The sequence below is a fragment of the Podarcis gaigeae genome (assembly GCF_964106915.1).
Source record: "Podarcis gaigeae genome assembly, chromosome: 10".
Lineage (NCBI taxonomy): Eukaryota > Metazoa > Chordata > Lepidosauria > Squamata > Lacertidae > Podarcis > Podarcis gaigeae.
This window is the reverse complement of record NC_139686.1, coordinates 68,155,876-68,181,122: the sequence shown is the minus strand read 5'-3', so window position 1 is coordinate 68,181,122 and position 25,247 is coordinate 68,155,876. Positions and strand designations below refer to the sequence as shown.

Below are 25,247 nucleotides of genomic sequence, written 5' to 3'. Positions count from 1 at the left end.
CCCCCCTAAAAAATAATGTCAAAAATTAGGGGGTGTCTTATACACGGATACATCTCCCCCCATTTTCTTAAATCTGAGTCTCCAAAAATAGGGGGTGTCTTATACATGGGGGCAGAAAAATACGGTATATCAAAGGATCTGGTACAAATAACAAAATCAAATTAGTACTACTGAGACTTAAGAGCAAATCATAAGCAATTCCAAGTGCTGTGGTCTAATTTTAGTATGACACGGGCAATGAAAGCTATTCTGCTGTTTTGATGACTGATTGTGGGGGACGAGCTTATTCATTCAATGGATGCTTCAGAAAGCAGGTGGTGAAGAAGAGTATTGAGGGACAAATAATGATTTGATTTTATTTTTGCTGGGAATACCAGAAGCTTGTATAAAGACATGTAAACAGAAACAAGAGATAAAATGCTGCCATGGTTTGCATTACCAAATTGTTTCAAACCCTGCAGTACAAAATGTTGCATGGGCACGGCACAAAGTATATATGTTATAGACAGAGAAATAGGTAAAGGAAGGGCAGATTTTCCTGAGTTCTTGATAAGGGGAGAACATCAGATATAATTAGCTTTTTAAACTGAATTCCACAGGAAAGAAGGCATATGGGGCTTTCATGCAGGGGACCTTAACAAAATTAAAAGAAAGGAAGGAAAAATTCTTCGAGAATTGGATGTGAATTGTAAGCATGGTCTGAAGAAACGAAGCCTGCTAGATTCCAGAAAGGTAGAGGCAGTAGTTCTCTCACAAGGGCAGACTTCACCATTTTTGGTTAGGAAAATAGAAAATCTGTTCCCTCTTCTAGGTTTGTTTTAGACAATCAGTTTGAAAACACGAGTTCCACTGGGGAAGTAACCTACTAAAGTTCAGACAAATAGGTCCAGAGGTTATTCCACTAGGTGATTTGACCTTCATTATTTAAAAGATTGGAAAAGTTTGGTTTTTTCCATTGCTGTTTCCACCCTTCTCTAGAAGTACACTGTTTGGTTTTTTTAAAAAAGAACACATTACAAAATTTATTTTTGTTAGGACAAATAATGATGGGGGGGGGGACACAGGCCGTTCAAATTTATTTAATTCAACATCCCTCTGCCTAAAATGGAGTACACTGAAAACATAATTATCTGTGATTAAGAGTGAGACCCATCCATCAAAAAGAAAGATTCCCCTACTTCTCCAACTCTGGGCATTTTCCCATTCAGCTTGATTTCATTTCAAGAAAAGTAAAAAAAAAAAAAAAAAAAAAAAAAGTAGGACAAACAGAGCTGCTCAGAAGGTTGGAGACTCCTTTATCTGGCACAATCCAATTCAGAAACATGAATTATGTTCCCATTTTTGGCAAGAAAAACAAACTTTTCCAGTTGTTTAAATAATGAAGGTCAAATCACCTATTATCAATAAAGCTCAACAGTAGTCTTCCAGACATAACAAATTTACCTCCAATACTAATAAGCAATAAATCATTGATCTTTATTCCCACGGAAGTCTCTTTGCTGTGGTCGTATATTAAAACAGGATTCCCCCCATATTCTCCTGAGTGAATGACTAGCAGGCAAAGTTTTGATTAATTACTAGAGCAATATAATTCGCCATATTGTATGGGTATGGCAAGTTGCGTGGCAAGGCCCCGCCCCTGCCCCATTGTTGGAATAAACATACTAGACACCAGTATTTTAGGTTAATGGGCTAAAAACGGCCACAACTTTATTGGTTACAGAATGTGAGTGGTACTGGCTTAGGCACTGGAACCAAACTGACTATATCTGACTCATGCCTGCCTGCAGGAAGTCTCTGAAGGGTTAACCACCAGTAGGGGGAGCCCTGTGATGCACATCATCTAGTATCTCCCCCGGGGTCACCGATAGGGGTCGTGCCATGGCCCTAGCCCCTGCCTGGGTTTCGGACGGGGCCACGACCCAGATTCCTTTAACACAGGAGGTGGCAAAGTTTTTGTGGCTTGGGCCAGTTTACTGGTCCTCCAGTGGACTGGAGTGCACACGCGTGCATGCGCAAATGCCATTTCCGGCGCTCCTTCCGGCACGGAGGAGGCATGCGCAGCTTCCTATTGGCTGCAGGAGCTTCCTGCAGCCAATGGGAAGCCAGCCAGCGTCGCGGAAGGCAGTCCCCACTCTGCTCCGCTCCTGTTTAGCGCGGCGCATGGGAGCCGACCAAGTGGGCGGCAGGGGTCCCTGGGGTGGTTAAACAACCCCCATGGGCTGCTTGTGGACCATGGGCCTTAGGTTGCTGGCCCCTGCTTTAATGGAATACCCTTGAATTAGGAGGGGTAGGTGATGGCCACTACCTCCCCTCACCTCCAACCGAATACTCCAATGCCTAACCGCCAAACCTTACAAAGCTGTGACGATTTGCAACAAAGGTCCGTATAGTTAAAGCTATGGCTTTCCCAGTAGTGATGTATGGAAGTGAGAGCTGGACCATAAAGAAGGCTGATCGCTGAAGAATTGATGCTTTTGAATTCTGGTGCTGGAGGAGACTCTTGAGAGTCCCATGGACTGCAAGAAGATCAAACGCATCCATTCTTAAGGAAATTAGCCCTGAGTGCTCACTGGAAGGACAGATCGTGAAGCTGAGGCTCCAATACTTTGGCCACCTGATGAGAAGAGAAGACTCCCTGGAAAAGACCCTGATGTTGGGAAAGATGGAGGGCACAAGGAGAAGGGGGCGACAGAGGACGAGATGGTTGGACAGTGTTCTCAAAGAGACCAGCATGAGTTTGACCAAACTGCGGGAGGCAGTGGAAGACAGGAGTGCCTGGCGTGCTCTGGTCCATGGGGTCACGAAGAGTCGGACATGACTAAACGACTAAACAACAACAACAGGCAAAAAAACCAAGTGGCTGGTGCCAATTTGCCAAGTGGAAAAAATTCCTATCAGGCCCCTTCAACAGGCGACCAACCGAGGTCCATAGCAAGGTCAAAGGATTAAGAGCCTAACTATAGGGAAGGAGGGAGGGAGGGAGAACTGTGCCAGCGGGAACCAAAAGGGGCGAGTTCCCGCCACAAGCTGCTTACATGGTGTAAGCAACACCCCCCGGCCGGCCGGATTGGTCGGCCCAAGGAGTGACGCCGCCAGGGACTCCCTATGATGTGGGGGCCAGCCCCACCCCCACACACGGGGCGGGCTCATGACCAGCCCGCAACTCCATTTCCCTGGGGAAGGAAATGGCTGTATGATGCTAACTATTGCCTACTGACAGCCAAAGATTTGCGGAGTAAAATGGTAAGAGATTTTTAAGGGTTACGATTTCCAGGAGATAAAGCAGACTCAAAAACTTATTTATTGAAAACCTTCAATGTGAAGCAAACATTTATGAGATAAGTTTGCTCATGTTAGAAAGAAATATCATGAAGTCAGCATACTCAATAGTTGCATTCCAGAGTATTAGAGGGGCTCAAATAAAAATAAAGAAATACAGGATACAGTAGACTTTGAAGGGGAAAACAAGGGTTCAACATGCTCAGGCATAAATCTCACTGGATAATGTTGGTCAGTCACTGTCTCACAGCCCAATCTGCCTGAATGGTTTTTTGTTTGTTTTGGGGTTGTTGTTTTTTAAGGAAAAGCCACATGTACCTTGCTAAACTCTTCCAAGAAAGGGTGGGATAGAATATGAAAGATGACTGCAAAAAAATAAAAGAAATCCACAAAATGGAACACATAATGGATACAATATCCATCGGAACTGGGAAAAGTTCAGAAAAGCGAAAGCAAAATGATCAGAGAGATAGGATGGCTCCCCTATCAGGAACAATTGCAGCACTTAGGCCTTTTTAGTTTAGAAAAATAAGGCGAGCAAGAGGTGACATAATAGAAGTTTTAAAAAATATGCATGGAATGGAGAAAGTGGAGGAATTTTTTTTCTCTCTCAAGACATTAGCAGGAATGTCTTGAGGGAAAATGGTGAAAACAGGTTATTTATTGAGACAGTGACTTTTGCAGCTGTTGTTAAAGTGGCAAAAAAACGAAGCACATGAAGCAGCGATGGAGATATTTCCGGAACAACAATGGGATATCCGCTCCATAACAGCAAAAACTGGGTGGAAGAAAGACATAACATCTTACAACGACACGAAGAAACACCACGGACAGAATAATTGCCACACACAGGAAGAACAAGGATATAGTTTGAGTTCCTCACTGGTAGTTTATACATCATTTAATGTGTAGAAGTTATTAATACTGCAGTTGTTGTATAAGGGATTATTATTATGACCGGAATGTAATGGAAATTAATAAGATTTTGGAAAACAGAAACAAAGCAAAAAATCAAATCATCAATTCTATCACGCGGGGTGGGATTTATCTAAATTATATAATTCAGTATTTGAATGATTAATATTAATAATTGTATTATAAATTGGTACTGTTATAATGAGGCTATTATTGGATCTACTGTCAAGAGGCAGTATGCCTCCAAAAACCAGTCACAAATGGACAGAATACTGTTGTACGTTTCCGAGCACAATTCAAAGTGTTGGTGCTGACCTTTAAAGCCCTAAACAGCCTCGGCCCAGTATACCTGAAGGAGCGTCTCCACCCCCATCGTTCTACCCAGAAACTGAGGTCCAGCGCCAAGGGCCTTCTGGCGGTTCCTTCACTGCGAGAAGCAAAGCTACAGGGAACCAGGCAGAGGGCCTTCTCGGTAGTGGCACCAGCCCTGTGGAACGCCCTCCCACCAGATGTCAAAGAGAACAACAACTACCAAACTTTTAGAAGACATCTGAAGGCAGCCCTCTTTAGGGAAGCTTTTAATGTTTGATGCATTACTGTATTTTAATACAGTGGTACCTCGCAAGACGAATGCCTCGCAAGACGAAAAATGCGCAAGACGAAAGAGTTTTCCGTTTTTTGAGTCGTTCCGCAAGACAAATTTCCCTATCGGCTTGCTCGCAAGACGAAACGTCTTGCGAGTTCTTGCGAGTGTGTTTCCTTTTTCTTAAAGCCGCTAAGCCGTTAATAGCTGCTAAGCCGCTAATAGCCGCTAAGCCGCTAATAGCCGTGCTTCGCAAGACGAAAAAACCGCAAGACGAAGAGACTCGCGGAACGGATTAATTTCGTCTTGCGAGGCACCACTGTATTGTGTTGGAAGCCGCCCAGAGTGGGCGGGGTATAAATAATAAATTATTATTATTATTATTATTATTATTATTATTATGCTCACATCTTGCTTATGGGCTTCCCACAGGCATTTGGTCGGCCACTGTGAGTTCAGGATGCTAGACTAGATGGTCCACTGACTTGTAGCAGCAGACTCTTCTTATGTTCCTAGCGTACGTGTTACAAAATTCAGTTCAAAGTTCTACCAGCAAGAATTCAATCTGAGCCGCTATTCCTGCCAATGCTTCTGCCCAATCTCTACTGACAGAGGCTGATCCGTCTCTATTTTTCCGTATGTTTCCAGATACGCAGTCTTTTATTAGTCACACCGAGTTTAATGAATCTGCCGTGTCCTGCTAAGAGCCATTTCGAAATAGTGTGAAGATAAACTTAAAACTCGGGGGGGGGGGGGAAATAGAGGAAAAGAAAATTGTGAGGGGAGAATTTAAAGAGAAAACTGGATGCGCTTTAAACAGTTGCACCATTCTTTTCTATCTCTAACCCAGTTACTCCTCCACCACCACCCCACACAACAGATTTGTAATAAAATAAAATATTGTGAAGGCTGCAATGGTAATACCCACTAGTACTCATCTTCCATCTGTGCAGCCTTTTCTTCTTCAGAAAATATTTCATCTCCTTGGCTAGATTCATGTGAAATGTTATTGGGAGAGATAATTTACAAAGAACATTACCTATACAAATTAGAATGTTTCAGGTTGTCATTTTAAGTAGACAATACTAACCTATTATATATTTTGGAAAGTTGGTTGTTCACCAAGCATTTGGACATTTCGAAACAAAATTTTGCATGACAGTTCCTGAGATCAAGGAAGAGGTTTACAGCTGTTGCCACTTTGAATTAAGATGGCCTTTGAAAACTACAGAGATTTTAACCATTGATTATAAAAGTTCACCTTTTTTCTCTCCTTATCATTCCTATGCAACAATAGGTAAATGCTGCTAGCTGTTCTATAAATCTAACTTTGGCTCCTGAATGTGGAATAGTGTAACCATTTCCTTTTGAAACAGGAAGAGGAAAATCAAAGAAAAATTCTTTATCTGTGATGGGGGGTTTTCTGGAGCACTCACACTGGTATCCATGTATCTGAACTGCCTATGAAAGCACAATTCAAGCCAGAAGTGGCCAAATGTGCATGTTATTCAAAGAGGGCATATACATTCCCTACTAGGGCTGGGTGATATATTGATGTATCATCCAAAATGGGTTTGACGTTCATATTGTTGTATCAGTTTCATAATTTTTGACCTGCCGATATACTGTGAATCATGATGTCTGTTAGGGCTGGGAGATATATTGCCCCAAACTGGCTTTAAGTCCATACCATGATATTTGTTTCATAATTTCTGACCTGGCAATAGTTCACAAATCATTGTATGTGTGCGCGCGCTATGCAAAAACCACACTTTGGGAAAAACCATGAAGCCGGCCAATGCCTCTAAATAGCTCCATCCTTATTTCAGACATTGAGATATATCGGTATATCGCGATGTTTAGCTGGTGCTATATCGTTATGTTGAAAACCAGACATCGCCCAGTGCTATTCCTTCCTTCCCAAATGTTTGATCACATGAATGGGGTTGGAAAGGGCCTGCTTCCCCCGGCCACTATCTTTTTGCACCACAAAGGAGAGGTGGGGCCCCTCTGAATTGCAGTTAAGCAACCTATACATTGTTTAAATAAATAAATTAAATTAAAATGAATATTGATGAATATTTAATTCACACCCTCCAGGTGGCTGACCATGCTGGAGAGAGAATCCAACGACAGCTGGACAGCCCAGGTACTACAGCTCCTCCAGAAAATAAGAACTACTAACTTTCTAGGATAATAAATAATAATTTTATTATGTATTCCCCACCCATCTGGCTGGGTGTGGGTGGCTTACAGCACATAAACAATTGCAAAACATTAGACATAAAAAAATTCCCGATGAAGGGAAAGCAGAACAGAGGAGAAACCTCCTTCCTCAAAATGTCTTCGCTGAGTATGAGCATCGTCATGAGGGGAAAGGCGGAAAACGTACTCAATAAAGCAGAGATTCAAGGCATGTTTCCCTAACACCTGTTGGAGTCCCTAGCACAGTTTGCTTTTATACATGTGAATGGTGTCTAGAAATCAATAAACTGGCCTGAAGATGATATCTGCCACTTTATATACCTGCCCATCTCTAGACTCAGAGGCTTAAGAGGAAAATCTGATGTTCCTGCTAGCTGAGCTATTGGCAAAAAGCTCCTGAGCAAATAATCAATGTGCTGCCGCTGAGAACCTGCCAGTGGACCTGCCTCCGTTCTACAATATCCTAAAGACAAAATCAGATGATCTGATGCTTACCATCACTATTTCATAGCTGGCTTATATCAACAGATAAGAGAGAATCTCAGCCATGAATCTACCCTATAGTCTGTGTCATTTACAGCTCTTGAAAATGCACAAATAAATGTACTGTTTGTGTACTGTGTGCTGCATATGAAACTGCAGTTATATGTTGTTCTTGCATTTACATAAAAACCAATAAATTTTTATATATATTTTAAAGTTCCCTATAGGTAAAAGTTACAGTGTCTGGGCTTTTTAGGTAAGAAAAAAGTGAGAAAGGGAGGCATGGCAGAGGTATAAAAAATAATAATACTTCATGATACAGAAAAAGTAGTACTGTGTGGCCGGTAACAGTACCAGTTGTGGCAACTCTTCCATGATAGCTTATACATTGTATTGTTCCAAGACTGGGTCACAATTGTCAATTGTAGCACAAAAGTTTATCTGCCCAAGTGTGCATAGTTCTAGCCATGCGCATGGTACTTTACAAAGAATGAGCAGGCAAGTTGCTGCCTCAAAGGATTTGCAATCTAGGAAGTGTATGGTTTAAACCAGCAACTGAAAATAGAGTATAAGGTACAGTGGTGCCTCGCAAGACGAAATTAATCCGTTCCGTGAGGCTCTTCGTATAGCGGTCTTTTCGTCTTGCGAAGCAAGCCCATTGACAGCTTAGCGGATTAGCGCTAAGAGAGCCAGTGTAGTGTAGTGGTTAAGAGCGGCAGTCACATAATCTGGGGAACCGGGTTCGTGTCTCCGCTCCTCCACATGCAGCTGCTGGGTGACCTTGGGCCAGTCACACTTCTCTGAAGTCTCTCAGCCCCACTCACCTCACAGAGTGTTTGTTGTGGGGGAGGAAGGGAAAGGAGAATGTTAGCCGCTTTGAGACTCCTGAAGGGGAGTGAAAGGCGGGATATCAAATCCAAACTCTTCTTCTTCTTCTTCTATTAGCGGTTTAGCGGCTTTTAGCGATCAGCTGTTAAGCGGCTTATCAGCGGATCAGCTGTTAAGCGGCTTAGCGGCTTAGGAAAAGGGGGGGGAACCTGCAGGAACTCGCAAGACATTTTCGTCCTGCGAAGCAAGCCCATAGGGAAATTCGTTTTGCGAAGCGCCTCCAAAACGGAAAACCCTTTCGTCTAGCGGGTTTTCCGTCTTGCGAGGCGTTCGTCTTGCGGGGCACCAATGTATCAGGAGAGGAACTGTGAAGACACCCTCCCCTTTTTCCTTCGCTAATGCCTGAACCCATCCACCTATTGCCTATTGCCAAATTGTGTTAAAGTGAAACAGAAGAGGAAGCAAACTGACACAGCAACATGGAGGCTTGGTGCCCCAAATAAACCAAGCGGTTAGAGGCAACCTTTGTAGGGGCAGCGTTATCTGATCACAAGGTGTATGCTTCAATCTATATCCCATCCAAAGCCTGGGATCCATAAAAGGACAGCTTTGGACTGCCCTCTATGGTTGTGGTCTATCATTTTTCTGGAAGCACCTGAAGTTCAGAACATAGACCAACCTATGAAGCCACATGGTCCAAAGAAGCCATATTGATTATCTTGCTTTGTCAAGAGCCGATACAAGCCTGCTGAAGAAAGGGGAACCACCAACTTTATAAACAAGTAAAGCAAACAAGATGGCCACACAATCAAACTGTCAGCAATTTCACTTTACACGGGCAACAAATGCATTTGTCAAGATTCTGATTTAAAGAAGACCATTAATGTACAGCATCTGAATGTATTTCCAAAAGGCAAAGAGATTCAAGTTATGGCTATGTTTCTGACATAAAAGCCCAAGTGTTTCACACAGCAACAAGGGTAAGATGCTCACTGAATCTGATGGGAGAATTATCAGGTACGATCAGAGACCTGCTGCTCTTCTAAAAACCCAGAATTAGAACTAAACGGATGTTTTCTTCCTGTATGCAACCATGTGAATAAATGCAAAGAGAGATCCAACAGCAGCCCCAGATTCAGCTTCCCTTGGTTACATTTGTCAAAACTAGATTAATTACTGCTTAATTCCTCAAATCCGTCTGTTTTGACTCTAGCACCCAGCAAATGTAGTGTCATCTATTTTCCTTAAAAGCCTTATGGACATGGATGATGTTTCTTGTACAGAATGTATATTGAAGACAATTGACTTTATATTAAAACAAAGTAAACTAGGCAGTAGACACAGAGCACTCAGTATAAATGTACTGTTACTGCCATTCCAGGAACAAAGTGTGAAAATACTAGTAATAAATATGGATGGACGAGCTCATAGATTGAAACTGAACACAAGATCTGATGGATGGTTTTAATTACTTTTACTCATCAGTTAACAAGAGAAAATTATTGCCAGCGATACATTTTATTTGGTTGCCTAAAGTAAAACAAAGCACACATTTGTCACAGACAGACACATGCGGTAACATGGGTTAGTCAGTGAATCCCATTTTAAGAGTTACTTTTAAATTTCATCTATTTTTCCTCATATACTCCAGAGGAAAATGGAAAGATGTATAGACATGAGTTCTGCCATCTATACTTCAACACACTGTGATGGGAAGTTGGGAGATTGTGGTTCACTATTTGCAAACTGGGTCAAATTAAAGGATAAATCTATATCCTTTACATGCATGTTAGCGAACGCTGTTGCCTAAACGCCACGTGGACAGTTGAGGTTGTTGCCCAAGATCTCCATAACGTCCCCATGTCACACTTGAGTAGGATGAGCTCTCCATTTCTCAGTTATCCCCCAGTTACTGGGTGGTCTATATGGGTCACACTAGTATGTGACCAGGAGACAGGATAAGGCAAACACAAACAGTGTGTCCCCATGCTGGCTTGTGGCTCGATATTATTTTAGTATGACAGTAGCCAATACAAGGGTCCACCAAATATGACCACTTGGCACAAAAGGTTCAAATATGAAGATGTTCTTATCATGATTGAAAGCAGCCATCACATGTGATCAAAAAAGAAACATTCGCAGAATGTTTTGCATGCTTTGTGTTGACTTGAAGGACTGGTGTGACGTTTTTCAGTGGAGAAACTCTAGGTTTCTATCAAAATACTTTCATTCCTAGAAGAAACCAAATGACATGCAGTGCGATGGCATCTCATATGAGGGCCACATTCCAGAGGCAGTGCGCCTATGCAAAACCATGCATAGCCCAAAGCTGCCTGCTAAAAGCAGGGGAAGCCCCACGCAGAGGACCTCCCTATGTTGCAAGACGAGTGGGAAGTGGTGGAGCCAGAAAGAGGAAGGCTCCCTCCGCTGTGGAAAGGAGGAGGAAAGAAGAAGGGTGACAAGCTGAGGCTCAATTCCATATTCATTCCAGCTTTTTCTTTGCCTGCAGCTCTCTCTGTCAGGCTCTTTCCACTTTCTTCTTCCTTAGCTGCTTCCAGTGGCGTAGCTAGCCGCTTGGGTGCCCAGTGCGGCCCACGCGTCCTGCAGCGGGGAACGGGGCGAGCCAAGGCAGGGCATGCTGCTTGGAGCATCTCTGCAGCCTCTCCCTCAGATGTAGGGTGGCTGAGGCGGTGGGCAGAAGAAAGCCCTGCACTGCTCAAAAAAGCAGCGTGGAGCTTGTAGGCAGCCCGCCGCCCCCCCCCCCTCAGGAGAGACGTGCGGCTCAGGCACGCTGCAGTCCCCACGGTGTGGCACCCAGTGTCCCCTGCCTCACCTAGCTACCAGTGGCGTAGGAAGGGGTGGGTGGTGGGTGCGGGAGTTATTTTTTCCCCGAAATAGTATCATGAGCCCAATTCTTAAGATGCTTTTTAAGACGCTGTCTAGGTTTGTCATTGCTTCTTGGGAGAAAAACAATGACACAATGACAAACCTAGACAGCATCTTAAAATGCAGAGACATCACCTTGCCAACAAGGTCCATATAGTTAAAGCTATGGTTTTCCCAGTAGTAATGTATGGAAGTGAGAGCTGAACCATCAAGAAGGCTGGTCGCCAAAGAATTGATGCTTTTGAATTATGGTGCTGGAGGAGACTCTTGAGAGTCCCATGGGCTGCAAGAAGACCAAACCTATCCATTCTTAAGGAAATCAGCCCTGAGTGCGCACTGGAAGGACAAATCCTGAAGCTGAGGCTCTGATACTTTGGCCACCTCATGAGATGAGAAGACTCCCTGGAAAAGACTCTGGTGTTGGGAAAGATGGAGGGCACAAGGAGAAGGGGATGACAGAGGACGAGATGGTTGGACAGTGTTCTCGAAGCTACCAGCATGAGTTTGACCAAACTGCGGGAGGCAGTGGAAGACAGGAGTGCCTGGCGTGCTCTGGTCCATGGGGTCACGAAGAGTTGGACACGACTAAACGACTAAACAACAACAACCTCTTCTGCCACTGCCTCTGGGAAAGCCCTTGCAAGCACCTATCACTGAATTTTAACCAATAAAATGTGTGTGTGTGTTGCAAATGCACCATATTCCCAAATGCACATTACTTGGGAATATTGTAATGAAAGTGATCATTACTTTTTTGAGCTCTGAAAACTGACACGTGGGTAAGAATGTTAGAGCCAGCGCCAGTTTTATACAGCACGAATAGCCATGCTTAACATGTACTAAACACAAATGTTTCGTACCACCGTGTCCCCAATCCACCTAAAGTTTGAGAGGTTTAAGATTGTGGTTAATATGCAAAACTACAGCCACCCAGCTTCCTGATATGTAAGGTGAAGGATCCTATTCATGTAACCACATGGTAATAGACTATTTCAGCTCTGATTTTATTTAGATTTAGATTTCTGAAGCACCCACCCAACACTCCAATTGGTTTCATAACCATTAATCGAAAACCCACACTAATTAGATTACAGTTGCTGGGAGAGTCTGTAGAGTCCTTAACACAAGGTCAAAAGCACTCTGCACAGAGAACATTGTTTACTAGAAGGCCCAAGCACAATGTTGCATGAGTCCTGTTTTCTAGAACAGTAGTGATCAATAATAGCAGAACAACATTCAATATAAGACTGTACAGGGAACATGGACTAAACCCTCCTCTCTACAAATATATGCATATTAATAGCCTAGTGGCTATTATATGTAAAATAGCATGCATCTAAAATGTTTATGTGTTGCATGAGAGGCCACAAATTTACTCAGGGAGGAGGATTATTTCAAGAACAATGCTCAAGAACACTTTACATCACCTCATCGTCATATAATCCACCTACAATTTACACTGAAAAAATCAGTATAATTCATAAAGTATGTCAAGCACCAGCAAAACAGGAGAACTGCGACAATTTGACAAGAGGAAGAAACTTGTTGAAATGCATGTGATTCTTGTGGTTTCCCACCCTACCCCCACCAGCTTTTCCAGCATAACAATTGAGCTCATCTTTATTGAATGATTTACTCAATAACATAAAAATTCCTGGCTAAGTTGCCCTCCTACCACAAAATCTCCACTTTGAACCAGAAAATGATTACAGAGTCAAGAGGAGAAGCACTAATATGTGTGTGTTTGTATATGGGTATAGAAATTATTATTATTATTAATTAAATTTGTACACTGCCTTATACCTGTAGATCTCAGGGTGGTTCACAGCGTAAAATCACAAAAAAGGGTTTTTATCCTAGACTATGTGCCAACCCAGACTCTAAAAATCAACTTCTCATATATTACATATTGTCAGGGAACTGCCATCGGAGCTAGAGGAGGAGGCAAGGCTCCAAAGCGATGCTGGAGAGGGGCCCAGCAGGGAGAGAGGCAGCCCATCTGCTGGGGAAGGAAATCAGCGTAACACCAGGGGTGAAGGGGGGCAGATGGGGGAATCAGTGAGGGGGCTCCAGGACTCCTCGCCGGAGACCAGCGGGGAAGAGCACGGGACCTCCGCTGCCCACACCCACCCTGCGCAGAAGACTTCCTCGCAGGGAGAGTAGGCGGAGACTTGGCGTCAAAGAACTTCTTTGCTGGAAGAAGTTCAAGAAACGCCCACTGACGGATTCTGCCAGCGACTGAAACATCCACGAAGTGAAGGGCTGTCCAGACAGAAAGGGTTTAACCAGGTAACCTAGCCAGGAGTGGCGGCAACTTACGCACGAGCAACCCCTTTAACCATTACACATATCTACACAGACAGTTAGTTGCTACCAATTCAGATGCCAAGCAACCCTAGGAATCATGGCGAAACTGCAATTCAATGTGCAGGAGCAGTTTTAAGAAGGCAAATTCTACACTAGGGAGAAATTGGGGTTGAAAACATTACTGCTAGTGACCTACTGCTCTTAAAAAACCAAACCTGTGGTGTAGCTATACTTGGAATATTGTAAAATTCTGGTCACTTATCTCAAAAAGGATACTGCAGGGCTAGAAAAGGAAACAAAATGATCAAGGGTCTGGAACACCTTCCATACTAAACTTTGGGGGGCTGTTCAGCTTAGAAAAGGTAGTGGAAGTGGGAGATGACACAGGTTTTGAAAATTATGAATAGCACGGAAATTTATGGAAGTAAAAAGACAGAAATGTCTCTGTTATAACAGTAGAACTCACTGTAATTTTCTTAAATGTTTTGGTAGTAGAGTTAGAACACACAAAATGAGATACTACTTCACCAAGAATATACTTTATGCAATTTACCCCTGTATGATGTGGTGGTGGTCTTATCTTAGATTTCTTTGAAAAGGGCGCTTTAAAAGAGGATTAGACAAAACCATAGAGGAAAATCATTGGCTATTAGTAAAGATGGCTACCTGGAGCCTCCCAGTACAGGGGGTAGCCTGCTATGAATTCCAGTTGTTGGGGATGACTGCTGTTCTCATGCTCTGCCTGTTGGATTATTTTTATGTTAATATACAGTGGTACCTCATTTTACGAACTTAATCCATTCTGGAAGTCCGTTCTTAAACCAAAACTGTTCTTAAACCAAGGCGCGCTTTCGCTAATGAGGCCTCCCGCCGCCGGTGACCTTCCACCGTTCGGATTCCATTCTCAGACCAAGGTAAAGTTCTCAAACCAAGACACTATTTCTGGTTTTGTGGAGTTTGTAATCCAAATCATTCTTAACCGTTAAACCAAGATACCACTGTAGTGATATACCTATTTACAGTCATACCTTGGGTTACAGACATTTAAGGTTGTGCGATTTCGGGCTGCGCACCGTGCCGAACCCAGAAGTACTGGAACGGGTTATTTCTGGGTTCTGGCACTTGCACATGCGCAGAAGCACTAAATCACACCTTGCACAAGCGCCCAAGCGCCGAATCGCAACCCGCACATGTGCAGACGCGGCGCTGTGGGTTGCAAACATGCTTCCCGCACACATCACGTTCGCAACCCAAGCGTCCACTACACTACCATAGTTCAATGTAATGCCTACACCAGGGATCAGCAAACTTTTTCAGCAGGGAGCTGGTCCACTGTCCCTCAGACCTTGTGGGGGGCCTGCCTATATTTTGAAAAAATAATAATGAATGAATTCCTATGGCCCACAAATAACCCAGAGGTGCATTTTAAATAAAAGGGCACATTCTACTCATGTAAAAACACGCTGATTCCCCGACCATCCGCAGGCCGGATTTAGAAGGCGATTGGGCTGGATCTGGCCCCTGGGCCTTAGTTTGCCTACCCATGGCCTACACTGACCAAATACAAAACCCTCACTCAATGGGCAACTGTATTTGAAAGATGACTAGCTGTGACCAGAGGCAGATTTAGGGGAACGTGACAGGTTCAACTGCACAGGGTGCTGAGCCGAGAGGGCGCCTCAAGGGGGCACCACAACAAAGATGGAACAAGGGGAGTCAAGAGGTGCGGGGGGGGGCACTGAATTTTGGCTTCGCACAGAATGCTGCTGAAATTTTAAAGCCCAAAGTCCACCACTGCTGTGACTAGCTCCATTTTAGCCAGAGATGAAACAAAATTTGTGGGGAGGTTTCCGATTACCGTATTTTTTGCTCTATAAGACTCACTCTTTCCCTCCTAAAAAGTAAGGGGAAATGTGTGTGCGTCTTACGGAGCGAATGCAGTCTGCACATCTATCCCAGAAGCCAGAACAGCAAGAGGGATCGCTGCTTTCACTGTGCAGCGATCCCTCTTGCTGTTCTGGCTTCTGAGATTCAGAATTTTTTTTTTCTTGTTTTCCGCCTACAAAAACTAGGTGCGTCTTGTGGTCTGGTGCATCTTATAGCGCGAAAAATATGGTACCTTTCATGAACAAGCTGGTTAAGAGACCATAACCAAAAATGATCTCCCATCACCCATCTAATGTTGGAGAGATTTATCTTAATACAAATGATGATCTCTGCAAACAGTAACAAGAATATTATGAAAATAATATAATGAACTTAGTTTCTAGTCCATATAACCACATATCCCGCTATATCCAACAATTAAAACAAAGTGATATCTGTTAAATTAAAAGCGATAAAGGGAAAAGGGATGAGATTATGGACAATTTCTTAATTGTTTTAAGCCATAGAACTACCCCTGTCAAATGTAGAAATCTAGACAAAATACTTCCAGCAAAAAAGAAAAATCTCCTGGCAAATACAGTGAAATACATGCTGATGGTGGTCAGAAAGAAAATGAAGGGAATAGCAAATTCATAAGACAATTTGTTTTCCCGTCTTTGAACTATCAGGTGGATAAATCACAAGAGACACAGACTAGGTAGAGGAAGACTGAAATTATTTATTGTATTATCTCAAGTATTTTGCTTGCTGATATAAATATGAGGTACGGGTATAATCAGAACACCTTCATAGATAACATTTGAGGCAAAACTGGCAGGTGAAGTCAAGGGCCACAGGTGGAAAACTCAAAAGGCACAAATATTGTAACAAGGCAATGTAAGAGTTATATATATTCAAGAATCCTATGCAATAAACCACAGAATTTATATCTTTTAGTTAGTTTAAATAAATTTCTTAATTTAATTAGACTTTTAGATGGTCCTTCATCCCAAAGAACAATACAAAAACTCAACCCACATCGGAATTAAAATTGATTACCGCAACTTACAGTACAGCAAACGAAAACATCACCAGAGATTCAGAGGCGGCAGAAACACAACCAGCAAACTCACTCCCCAAATGCTTGGGCAAAAGATGTATTTTGAGTGAAAGCTGGAAACTTCTGAATATGGAAGACAACTGCACCTTCATGAGAAGGAAGTTCCACAATTGGAGTGCCATCATGAAAAGGCCCTATTCGGTGTTAGTGAATGCGTGTATGTTTTGTGTGTGTGATTTAATTGTGGTGAGAATTATTTAGCTAATCCCCTCAAACATTAGAAATGTACGTACATTGTTACTAAGTTATCCCCATTGGTGTTAATAGATATGCATTGTTGCTGAGCCAGTCCCCGCTGAAATGTTAATTGTGTTTATGTTGATAGTGCATGTACCATGAATAACACCCCCACTTTCAAGACCTCTGCAAGTGTAACTTACTGGGTAAACCTGCCAAGATGCACTATTGCCAATGTCTAAAGATCTTAATTCACAAGACTCCTAGGAGGCTTCCTATTTATAAGGGGAAGGGACTCATCCTTGCAATCATACTAGGCTTTGGAGGTTCTCAGAAGCAGCAAGAGGTCTGCTCCGGCGACCAAGTACAACAACATACTGGCAAAAGCTTTGACAGGAAGCCAAAATCTGGGATGGCCACTTATCCTACTCCATTTGTGCCGTATGTCCCAATCGTAGCTGGGGGTGGGACAAGAGATGTGGCAGTGACATGTTTTGGCTGACTACTAGTTTTCCAACTTTGATGGCCATTTGAAAGAAAACTACCACTGTAGTATGTAAAGACATCTTCCATTATACATACATTGTAGTATGTATAGACATCTTCCATTAGCAACCCCTGTTCTCTTTACAGTGTATTTATTTTTAAAAATTTAAAAACTAGCCTCCTTACAATGTGCATTTTTCGGTTTTTCCAGCAGTTTACAGCTGTGATCCAAAGAAAGCATTCCTGTGCCTCTGCAGTTCTTCCAGTTGCAGTACCTACACCTAAGGAACCAAGCCAACCATTAACAGATAACAGGTCCCTGGGTTTTTTTAATGCCTGCAATGAATTGCAACCCACATCTACATACCCACTAACAGAACATAATTTTAGACTAATCTATTCTTAAACCTAATAAAAGGCATTTTCCAGGTGTGTCTTATCCACATTCTAGATTTAATAGCACATCCTGACTCATTCAAGATGGTCCTAACAGAACATCCTGACTCTCTGATTTAATTGCTCATCATATAGCTACCACTACTCAAGTTCCTACTCATAATTGAGCAAAGATTAAATATTAAGTTAAATGAACATGAAGCTGTAAGACAGATAAGAAAGATGTACGAAAGAAAATAGAGTTTAACAGAATCGTGCATAAGAACGATATTCAGTGTCCTCCACTGAAAGAGAAGTAATATTCACAGCTTTCACATTCAATACATTTCTCAGTGAAATCTATCAAACTGCAATATGCCAGAACTTCTGGAAACCACAGTTGACAGACTATATAAAATCAAAACTAAATGAAATTCATTTTTCCTACTAATATCCTAAATACCCCAAGTGATTCCATGCCAAACTCTACTTTTTTCAGTTCCTACTTCCCATAAATATACAATATTGGCTAAGATTTAGTGCCATTAACTGAAGAGAATGGATTTGCACCAGAGAGGTAGATGTAAAGCAGACCCTACAGGAACAGCATGTGCAAACAACACATTCGCCTAAATATAAAATATGCAATATGATATATACCTGCTTTCCCCTACTTGTGTGGTCTCATGTAGCACATCCACTATTCTGCACCACACACTATGCAAAATGGGGATACTAAAACTATTATTCTTTAATATATTCAAGGCATCACTTTAAAAAATAGCCCTTTAAACAGAAGCTTCCTCTAAAAAGAGAAAAAGAAAATTCACTCCCATATGCATGAAGCACAGTTTAAGCCGAACATCACTGACCAATCAAAATTAGTGAATGCACTGCATCTCTCTGCAGTGAAGAGAAGCGACAAGGTAGGCTGTCATTCTGCTCAGGCTGCCCGGAACACGCTTTCCTAAGCAGCCAAAGCTGCTCCTCTTCCGAACGGCTGAGCCTGCGCTGCCTCTGGAGACAAGAAGCCTTCAGTATGTTAAATTACTTTCATTATGCATTTTCAGATGCTTATTGATTCTACGGTGGGAAGCGGGAGACTGCAGCAGGCTCTGAAAGCAGCACTGCATGCTGTGTGCATGTGAACAAACAGCGCGGAAACAATGGCACAGCACAAGCGCAAATTTTCATTAAGGTCCTTTTTCGGAGAGATGCTTTTCACCCTCTTCCCCCTGTACTCTGCTAACAAGTGAAAAAACAACAACAACCCAAAAACAAACAAACTATGAATCCCTCCAAACTGGAACTGTTCCACCAGCTTCGGGAATTTATTGCATCCTCAATAGAGGTAAGGCACATTCCTTTTTACAACACAGAGCCTCAGCAGTAGCTAAGAAACAATGTTTGTGAAGGGGAAAGAGATGACAGGTTCAGCTTAAAATTCTGATTTGGCTTCCTGCTTTTATTTTTGAGTATGCACAGCATTCAAATATGCTTTCTTCCATTTAAAAGGATGAAATCCTTAAACAGTGTTTTGCCTGTAAATTCATGCGATCTGGAAGATTACAGTGTCTGTACCTCTTAAGCGATGGCACAGCTTAGGTTTCGGCTGCTAAATAGTTCGTAATGCAGTTAAAATGCTTTCTTCTGTCAAGGCCATTTAAAAAATATATATTAGGCAGCCACATATGTCACTAACAAATTCAAATATCCCATAAAGGATCATAAATGCTTTTTTTGTGGGGGATGGGTTATATGACTAATCCCAGGTTGCCTATGGGGAAATTGTGTGTGTGTGCATGTGTGTGTGTTTCTGCTAAATGCTTTGCTACTGAAGGTATGTCTGAAGAAGCGTAATGCAAATAAGCTTACACAAAGTAAGGAAATCAAAATGCTACTTATAATTCCTAAGACGCAGTGGAGACTTTTAGATGGTCACATGAAGCCAATACATTAGTATGTAAACTAGTCTATTGTTAAAGCTGCATTCCACAGTACTTATGAATTACTGTTTTTTTTTTTAATTGTAGAAACATTCCTCCCCTAACTACTACTGTATCCTTGGCTTTAACGTAATCTTAAAATATATCCAGTCTAGATGGATCCAAATGGAAAGGTATTTCAGGATAGGGAAGAACAGAAGAGAACAACCATATTCGGAAGTACTTAAATAATTTTGTTAATGTTATATACTCCTACAGAAAACAATTTCACACTGTCTGACAGAAGCCATCTTTCATGGTGTGCAGTCAGATGATACTAGAAGCATGTAGTCAGTCATAATTGTATTTAAATTATTATAGAATCTCTGCTTTTATCATGTTTCATCTTCCTTTTCAAGGGAGCATATAATCTGATTCGGTTTTATTACCGACAACAAGAAAAACACAGTCGCCCGCAGACCTTCACAACAGCTATCGGGATTTGCTTATTATAATATATGTTTTTAAACCCAAGGATTTACAAGAAAGTTATGGATCTACATTCCCCCTCGAATGGTGTGTGATGCATATATGGACACAGAGGACTAACAAAGGCACCTGCTCAAATACTCAAGGAGAGAAGATTAATTCAGTGGCTTATTGCTGAAGCAAAATGGTGAGCATCTCTTGCAAATGGATTTATAACATAAAACCAGAATTGTGGATTTGGCTGATGAATGAAGAAACAGTAACACAAATTTTCCCTGAAGGAATATCTATATAAATACCAGCATGCTAAAATTTGGCTCCAAGTATGTCATATACAACAATAAAACACCATTTGTAGCACTTAGTACAGTGACTAAAGTTTAAGGGAACTATCCTAACCAGCTGATGTAGTTTATGACCCGAGTTATAGTAGCTGCAAATGAGCACACAGGAACTGGATTAATGCAACACACAGCAATTTTTGTGGCAAACCCGGGACTCCACACTAACGAACAAAAGTACCACACAAGCCATTGTACAACTCTAACAAAAGGGCATTTTTGAAGTCCAGTGTTAATTTCTATTCTGCAGCTTACATTTTTAGAAATGAAATTAAAAAGTGGTGCCAAACAATGGAGAAGAGGCTAGAAATTATGAATCACTCACAAAAGAGTTGCTGTCCACCAGTGGCTTTTAAAAGGGAGAGACAACTCATATATACCAGGCTCTGGTCTGTAGGAACCTATAATTAAGCCTTTTTGTTCAATTGTGCTTTTTTTTTTCCATCTGCTGCTGATGTGCTGAAAACAAAAAGAAAAACTAAAATATTCTGCAAGGCTGGAAACAGATCGCAGCCATCTTTCTGTTGCCAGGTGAAAACGCATGTCAAAATCTGTCAGTGACACCATGTATGAATTTATGAGAAGCTGCTATAGTGAGCTGAAAGGCCCCTGAGGCAACAGAAAACAGGTAGGTCATATGTTGCATGCACCCAACATTTGCAGAAGAAAAGAGCACAGCTCTGGGTATGCGTTTCATTTTAATTACCTTCCCATCTTGACATCTCTGCTTTTATTTAACTGAACATCTATCTAACTGACTGGTGCGACAAAGACCTAATGTTTAATCTGTCTGTCTAAAAGTTGGCACATGGGGAATTTTTCCATTTTTGTAAGATTTCAGTTTGCATGTTCCTGCAGCTTAGCCTAGTAAAACAGGCTAGGTTATACAGTGTGCTTAACTACCTCTAATCTTTCTGAGTTTTTTGTTAACCACTGCAAAGGGTATATAATTTACAATACATTTAGAATAGCTGTAAACATGGCCCTATGGCTAAGACCTCATAAACAGAAGAAATTGCCATCTAAGTCATCCAAAACTTGCATCTGGTGATAGAGTAACAGCTAGTATTTTTTAAAGAGTTTTCTGCTTTATTTCCTAACCAAAACTCTTATAGTATAAAAATCATTGCCCTTCTTCAATAAATATGCCAGCTAATAATTAACCAAAACCCCAACCTATTATTGAAATTTCCGAGTGAAAGGATTAATAACTGTCATTTTATTTCTAAAATGTTTATTTTACAAGGGTGCAAACACGGATATGAAACAACCAAGACAAATAGGTTTTTGCTGAAATATCTTGCGCAGCAAGTCTATGCAGGTTTACCTAGGAGTAAGCCCCAGTGACTACAATGGGACTTACATTTGAGTAAATAGCACTGCCAGAAGGCCTAAGGCACAGAAAGTGGTTCACCTTTCAGAAGCAGTCAATTAGCAAGCATCTAAAAGTATTATTATTAAATATGTGACACTGGAATCATAAACTACCCAGGGTGTGGTCATAGCAGAAGTCATATTGCTACAATTAATGCTATTTCAGTAAACCGTAAATGGATGGAAGACGACTTTTACAGTATTTTGTGCAGAAAACACACACAAATGCACCACCCACTTAAGCCTGCCTACGTAACCCCACCACGACAAAATATGTATTCTTGTCTAACAAGATGACAAAGATGTTGTGATTAAATTCTCCTGCTTCATGCAGCTCAACAACTCAACACTATGAAGCCACTCTCTCTGCTAGCAGCTTGAATTTCCTTGCATGGAACATGCTGGGCAAATAAAAAAATATGTATCAATAGTTTATGAAACCAGTGCAAGAGACTACATACATTTGCAAATCTTTGCGCATATGTACAAACATTCACCATCAATTTATATGCACCCACAACATTTTACACGTATTGATACATCAAAAACAATCACTCGATACAAGACACTTCCAAGGAAATACACCATACCAATAACATGACTGTAATCTAAAGAAATGTTGCAGGGTGGAGTTATCATCCGGAGGAAGAAATGCAAAATGCATGTTTCTTTGAAATATAGCCACCTCCCTTTCCCCACAAAAGCTTCATCTAAAATAATATGGCTTAGTTTCCAACAAGTACAAAGGTCAAAGCTATGCATGCAGTTTGCATTGCAAATGTTACAGCCTTGTTAGAAAAAAATTCTTTTTTTTTACTGCCTTCAATTCCTGCAAGCTAAGTACAATTCCAAAGTCACTGTGTGTTAATTAAAAGCTAATAAAAACCAAAACCTGCTTTTCTGTAGACGTGTGAAATTATGACGAGCATCCAAAAACCAAACAGCTTTATATGTTCTCTCTCATCTTTCAGGGCAAAACAAACTTCCAACCAAAGAATGTGTTTCTCTTCCATTCTAGAAGTCAACATGCAGTCTGAATCCAACATTACAGTTCGAGATGCCATTGACGACATCGACACAAATATGTACCAACCACTGTCTTATCCATTAAGCTTTCAAGTTTCTCTCACTGGATTTCTGATGCTAGAAATTGTATTGGGACTTGGCAGCAACCTCACTGTCTTGGTACTTTACTGCATGAAATCCAACTTAATCAACTCGGTCAGTAACATTATTACAATGAACCTGCACGTCCTTGATGTAATAATTTGTGTGGGATGTATTCCTCTAACTATAGTTATTCTTCTGCTTTCTCTGGAGAGCAACACAGCACTGATCTGCTGCTTCCACGAGGCTTGTGTCTCCTTCGCAAGTGTTTCCACCGCAATCAACGTCTTTGCTATCACTTTGGACCGATACGATATCTCTGTGAAGCCTGCAAATCGGATCTTGACCATGGGAAGGGCTGTGACGCTCATGACATCGATATGGGTTGTCTCTTTCTTCGCCTTCTTAATTCCATTCATCGAAGTGAATTTCTTCAGTCTTCAAAGTGCCAATACTTGGGAAAACAAGACGCTCCTGTGCGTCAGCACAAATGAATACTACACAGAGCTGGGAATGTACTACCACCTTTTAGTGCAGATTCCTATATTTTTTTTCACCGTTATAGTAATGTTAATTACGTACAGCAAAATCCTCCAGGCACTCAATATCCGAATAGGCACAAGATTCTCCACGGCACAAAAGAAAAAAGCAAGGAAGAAAAAAACCATTTCTTTGTCCACACAACACGAAACTACTGAAGTCTCCCAAAGCAGTGGAGGGAGAAACGTCGTCTTCGGCGTGAGGACTTCCGTTTCTGTTATAATTGCCCTACGGAGGGCTGTAAAGAGACATCGCGAAAGACGGGAAAGACAGAAGAGAGTCTTCAGGATGTCACTGTTGATCATTTCAACTTTTCTTCTCTGCTGGACGCCAATTACAGTTTTAAACACGACCATTTTATGTTTGGGCCCAAGTGACCTTTTGGTAAAACTGAGGTTATGTTTTCTAGTCATGGCATACGGAACTACCATTTTCCACCCTCTACTATACGCATTCACCAGGCAGAAATTTCAGAAAGTTCTGAAAAGCAAAATGAAAAAGCGTGTTGTTTCAATAGTGGAAGCTGACCCCATTCCAAATAATGCTGTTATACACAACTCGTGGATAGAGCCTAAGAGGAACAAGACAATTACTTTTGAAGACCATGAAGTAAGACAAAAATGCTTAGTACCTCAGGTTGTCACAGATTAGATTTCAGTATTCACTGAATCATTTAATAGGAAATGTTAAGAAGAAGCTGAAGTAAATACTGCCAAAATAAGGATCTTTTAAAAAAAAAAAATGGACGATAGAATTGGGTAGACTGTAAATGTTTGACATGTGCTAAATAGATAAGGCCTGTATATTCTATTTCTTCATTAGTCAAGGTGTGTGTTGCATGGCAGTTTGTTAAGAGTAATACCATGGAAATATTTTGTCAATATGCTGTCCTCTAATATACATCTACGTAAATATTTTATATAAAAATTAGCCTTAAAAGGTGTACACTTTTAAACATATATATATATTTGAGTTGCTGTAAATATATAAAGCTTTGTTTTTAAGCTTTCTGCCACCAAGAGTTTATTGGCTTGACATAACTTGCGTGACATTAAGGTTTTTAAATCTTTCCAGGTGTCTCTCTTCTGATATATCAAACTATATTAATGAATACCAAACTTTTTTTTACCAGAGCCAGAAATTATAATTATGTGTAAAATGCATCCCACACATGTTCATCACACACCACATCTCTGACCTAATCTAAGGAATTATTAAATTTTAAGTTTCTTTAAAGCCGAAACAACCTGCTCTTACAACCAGTTTTCACAGCAAAAATAGACAACCTCTCTCATAACATAATGTTAATCTGTTACAGAAATGGTTATATGATAATGCACTTCAGTGTGAAGTAAAATGGATGAAATGAGGAATGTTCTTCCCATGTTTACTAGCCACATAAACCAGCCCTAATTATGCTATTCTGATTTTAAAACAATATTTTCTTCCTTCCAGCACTTTCTACTAAGTGTAGCGTTGCAATCAAAATGCCAAATCTCCAACAGTAACTTTCCACAAATGCATCACAGGGCAGCAACACAAGTGTTATTATGAGCCCATCCAGACATTAAATTTGCAGTGCAGCATTACTTCATTTGATTTGTAGGATCCAGATATCTGCCCTCAAGGAAGGCAGGATATTGCGTTTTCCTACCACTCAAACTAGCACTGCACCTTGTCCAATAACTAACAGGGTAATTGCAATTTGGAAGGCTATCAGAATCATAGCTAGCTGCATGATTCCAACTCTCCCCCACTCAGCCTGAAAAGAAAGGAATTGCATAGGAACCCCCACGGATCCTTTATCATTCTGTTCTTACTACCGCTAGTTAACTCTAACTCTTAAAGTACTGCGCAGAATAGACATTTGAAATGGTAAACTTGCAGTGGTCCCTTAATCTTAAACCAGATGTGATATTGCTACATTTCGGCCAGTTAACTCACTGATCAACACTGGG

The 25,247-nt window shown here is 41.3% G+C and overlaps 3 protein-coding genes across 11 annotated transcripts in view; 1 reads left to right on the top strand and 2 right to left on the bottom strand.

The window, feature by feature from the left end:
• Positions 1–25,247, bottom strand: part of BCAP29 (B cell receptor associated protein 29) — a 920,634-nt gene that overhangs the window by 787,668 nt on the left and 107,719 nt on the right. The window lies entirely within an intron of this gene.
• The window catches only part of COG5 (component of oligomeric golgi complex 5), a 172,004-nt gene that overhangs the window by 109,087 nt on the left and 37,670 nt on the right, over positions 1–25,247 (bottom strand). The gene's annotated exons all lie outside the window — the stretch shown is intronic.
• GPR22 (G protein-coupled receptor 22) lies at positions 18,240–24,299 on the top strand. Of its 6 annotated transcripts, XM_083701587.1 has the most exons (4): positions 18,240–18,864; positions 19,858–20,114; positions 20,742–20,896; positions 22,614–24,299. In XM_083701587.1, exon 4 carries the CDS (start codon positions 22,639–22,641, stop codon positions 23,938–23,940), a length of 1,302 nt encoding a protein of 433 aa, XP_083557713.1. In that variant the 5' UTR covers positions 18,240–18,864; positions 19,858–20,114; positions 20,742–20,896; positions 22,614–22,638; the 3' UTR covers positions 23,941–24,299. The 6 variants fall into 6 exon arrangements, with proteins under 6 accessions (XP_083557713.1, XP_083557714.1, XP_083557717.1 ...); XM_083701588.1 differs by having other exon boundaries at positions 19,974–20,896; XM_083701591.1 differs by lacking the exon at positions 20,742–20,896 and having other exon boundaries at positions 22,661–24,299.

Coding starts and splice junctions, on each gene's coding strand:
- GPR22 (XM_083701588.1), top strand. CDS start 22,639: ATGTGTTTCTCTTCCATTCTAGAAGTCAACATGCAGTCTGAATCCAAC.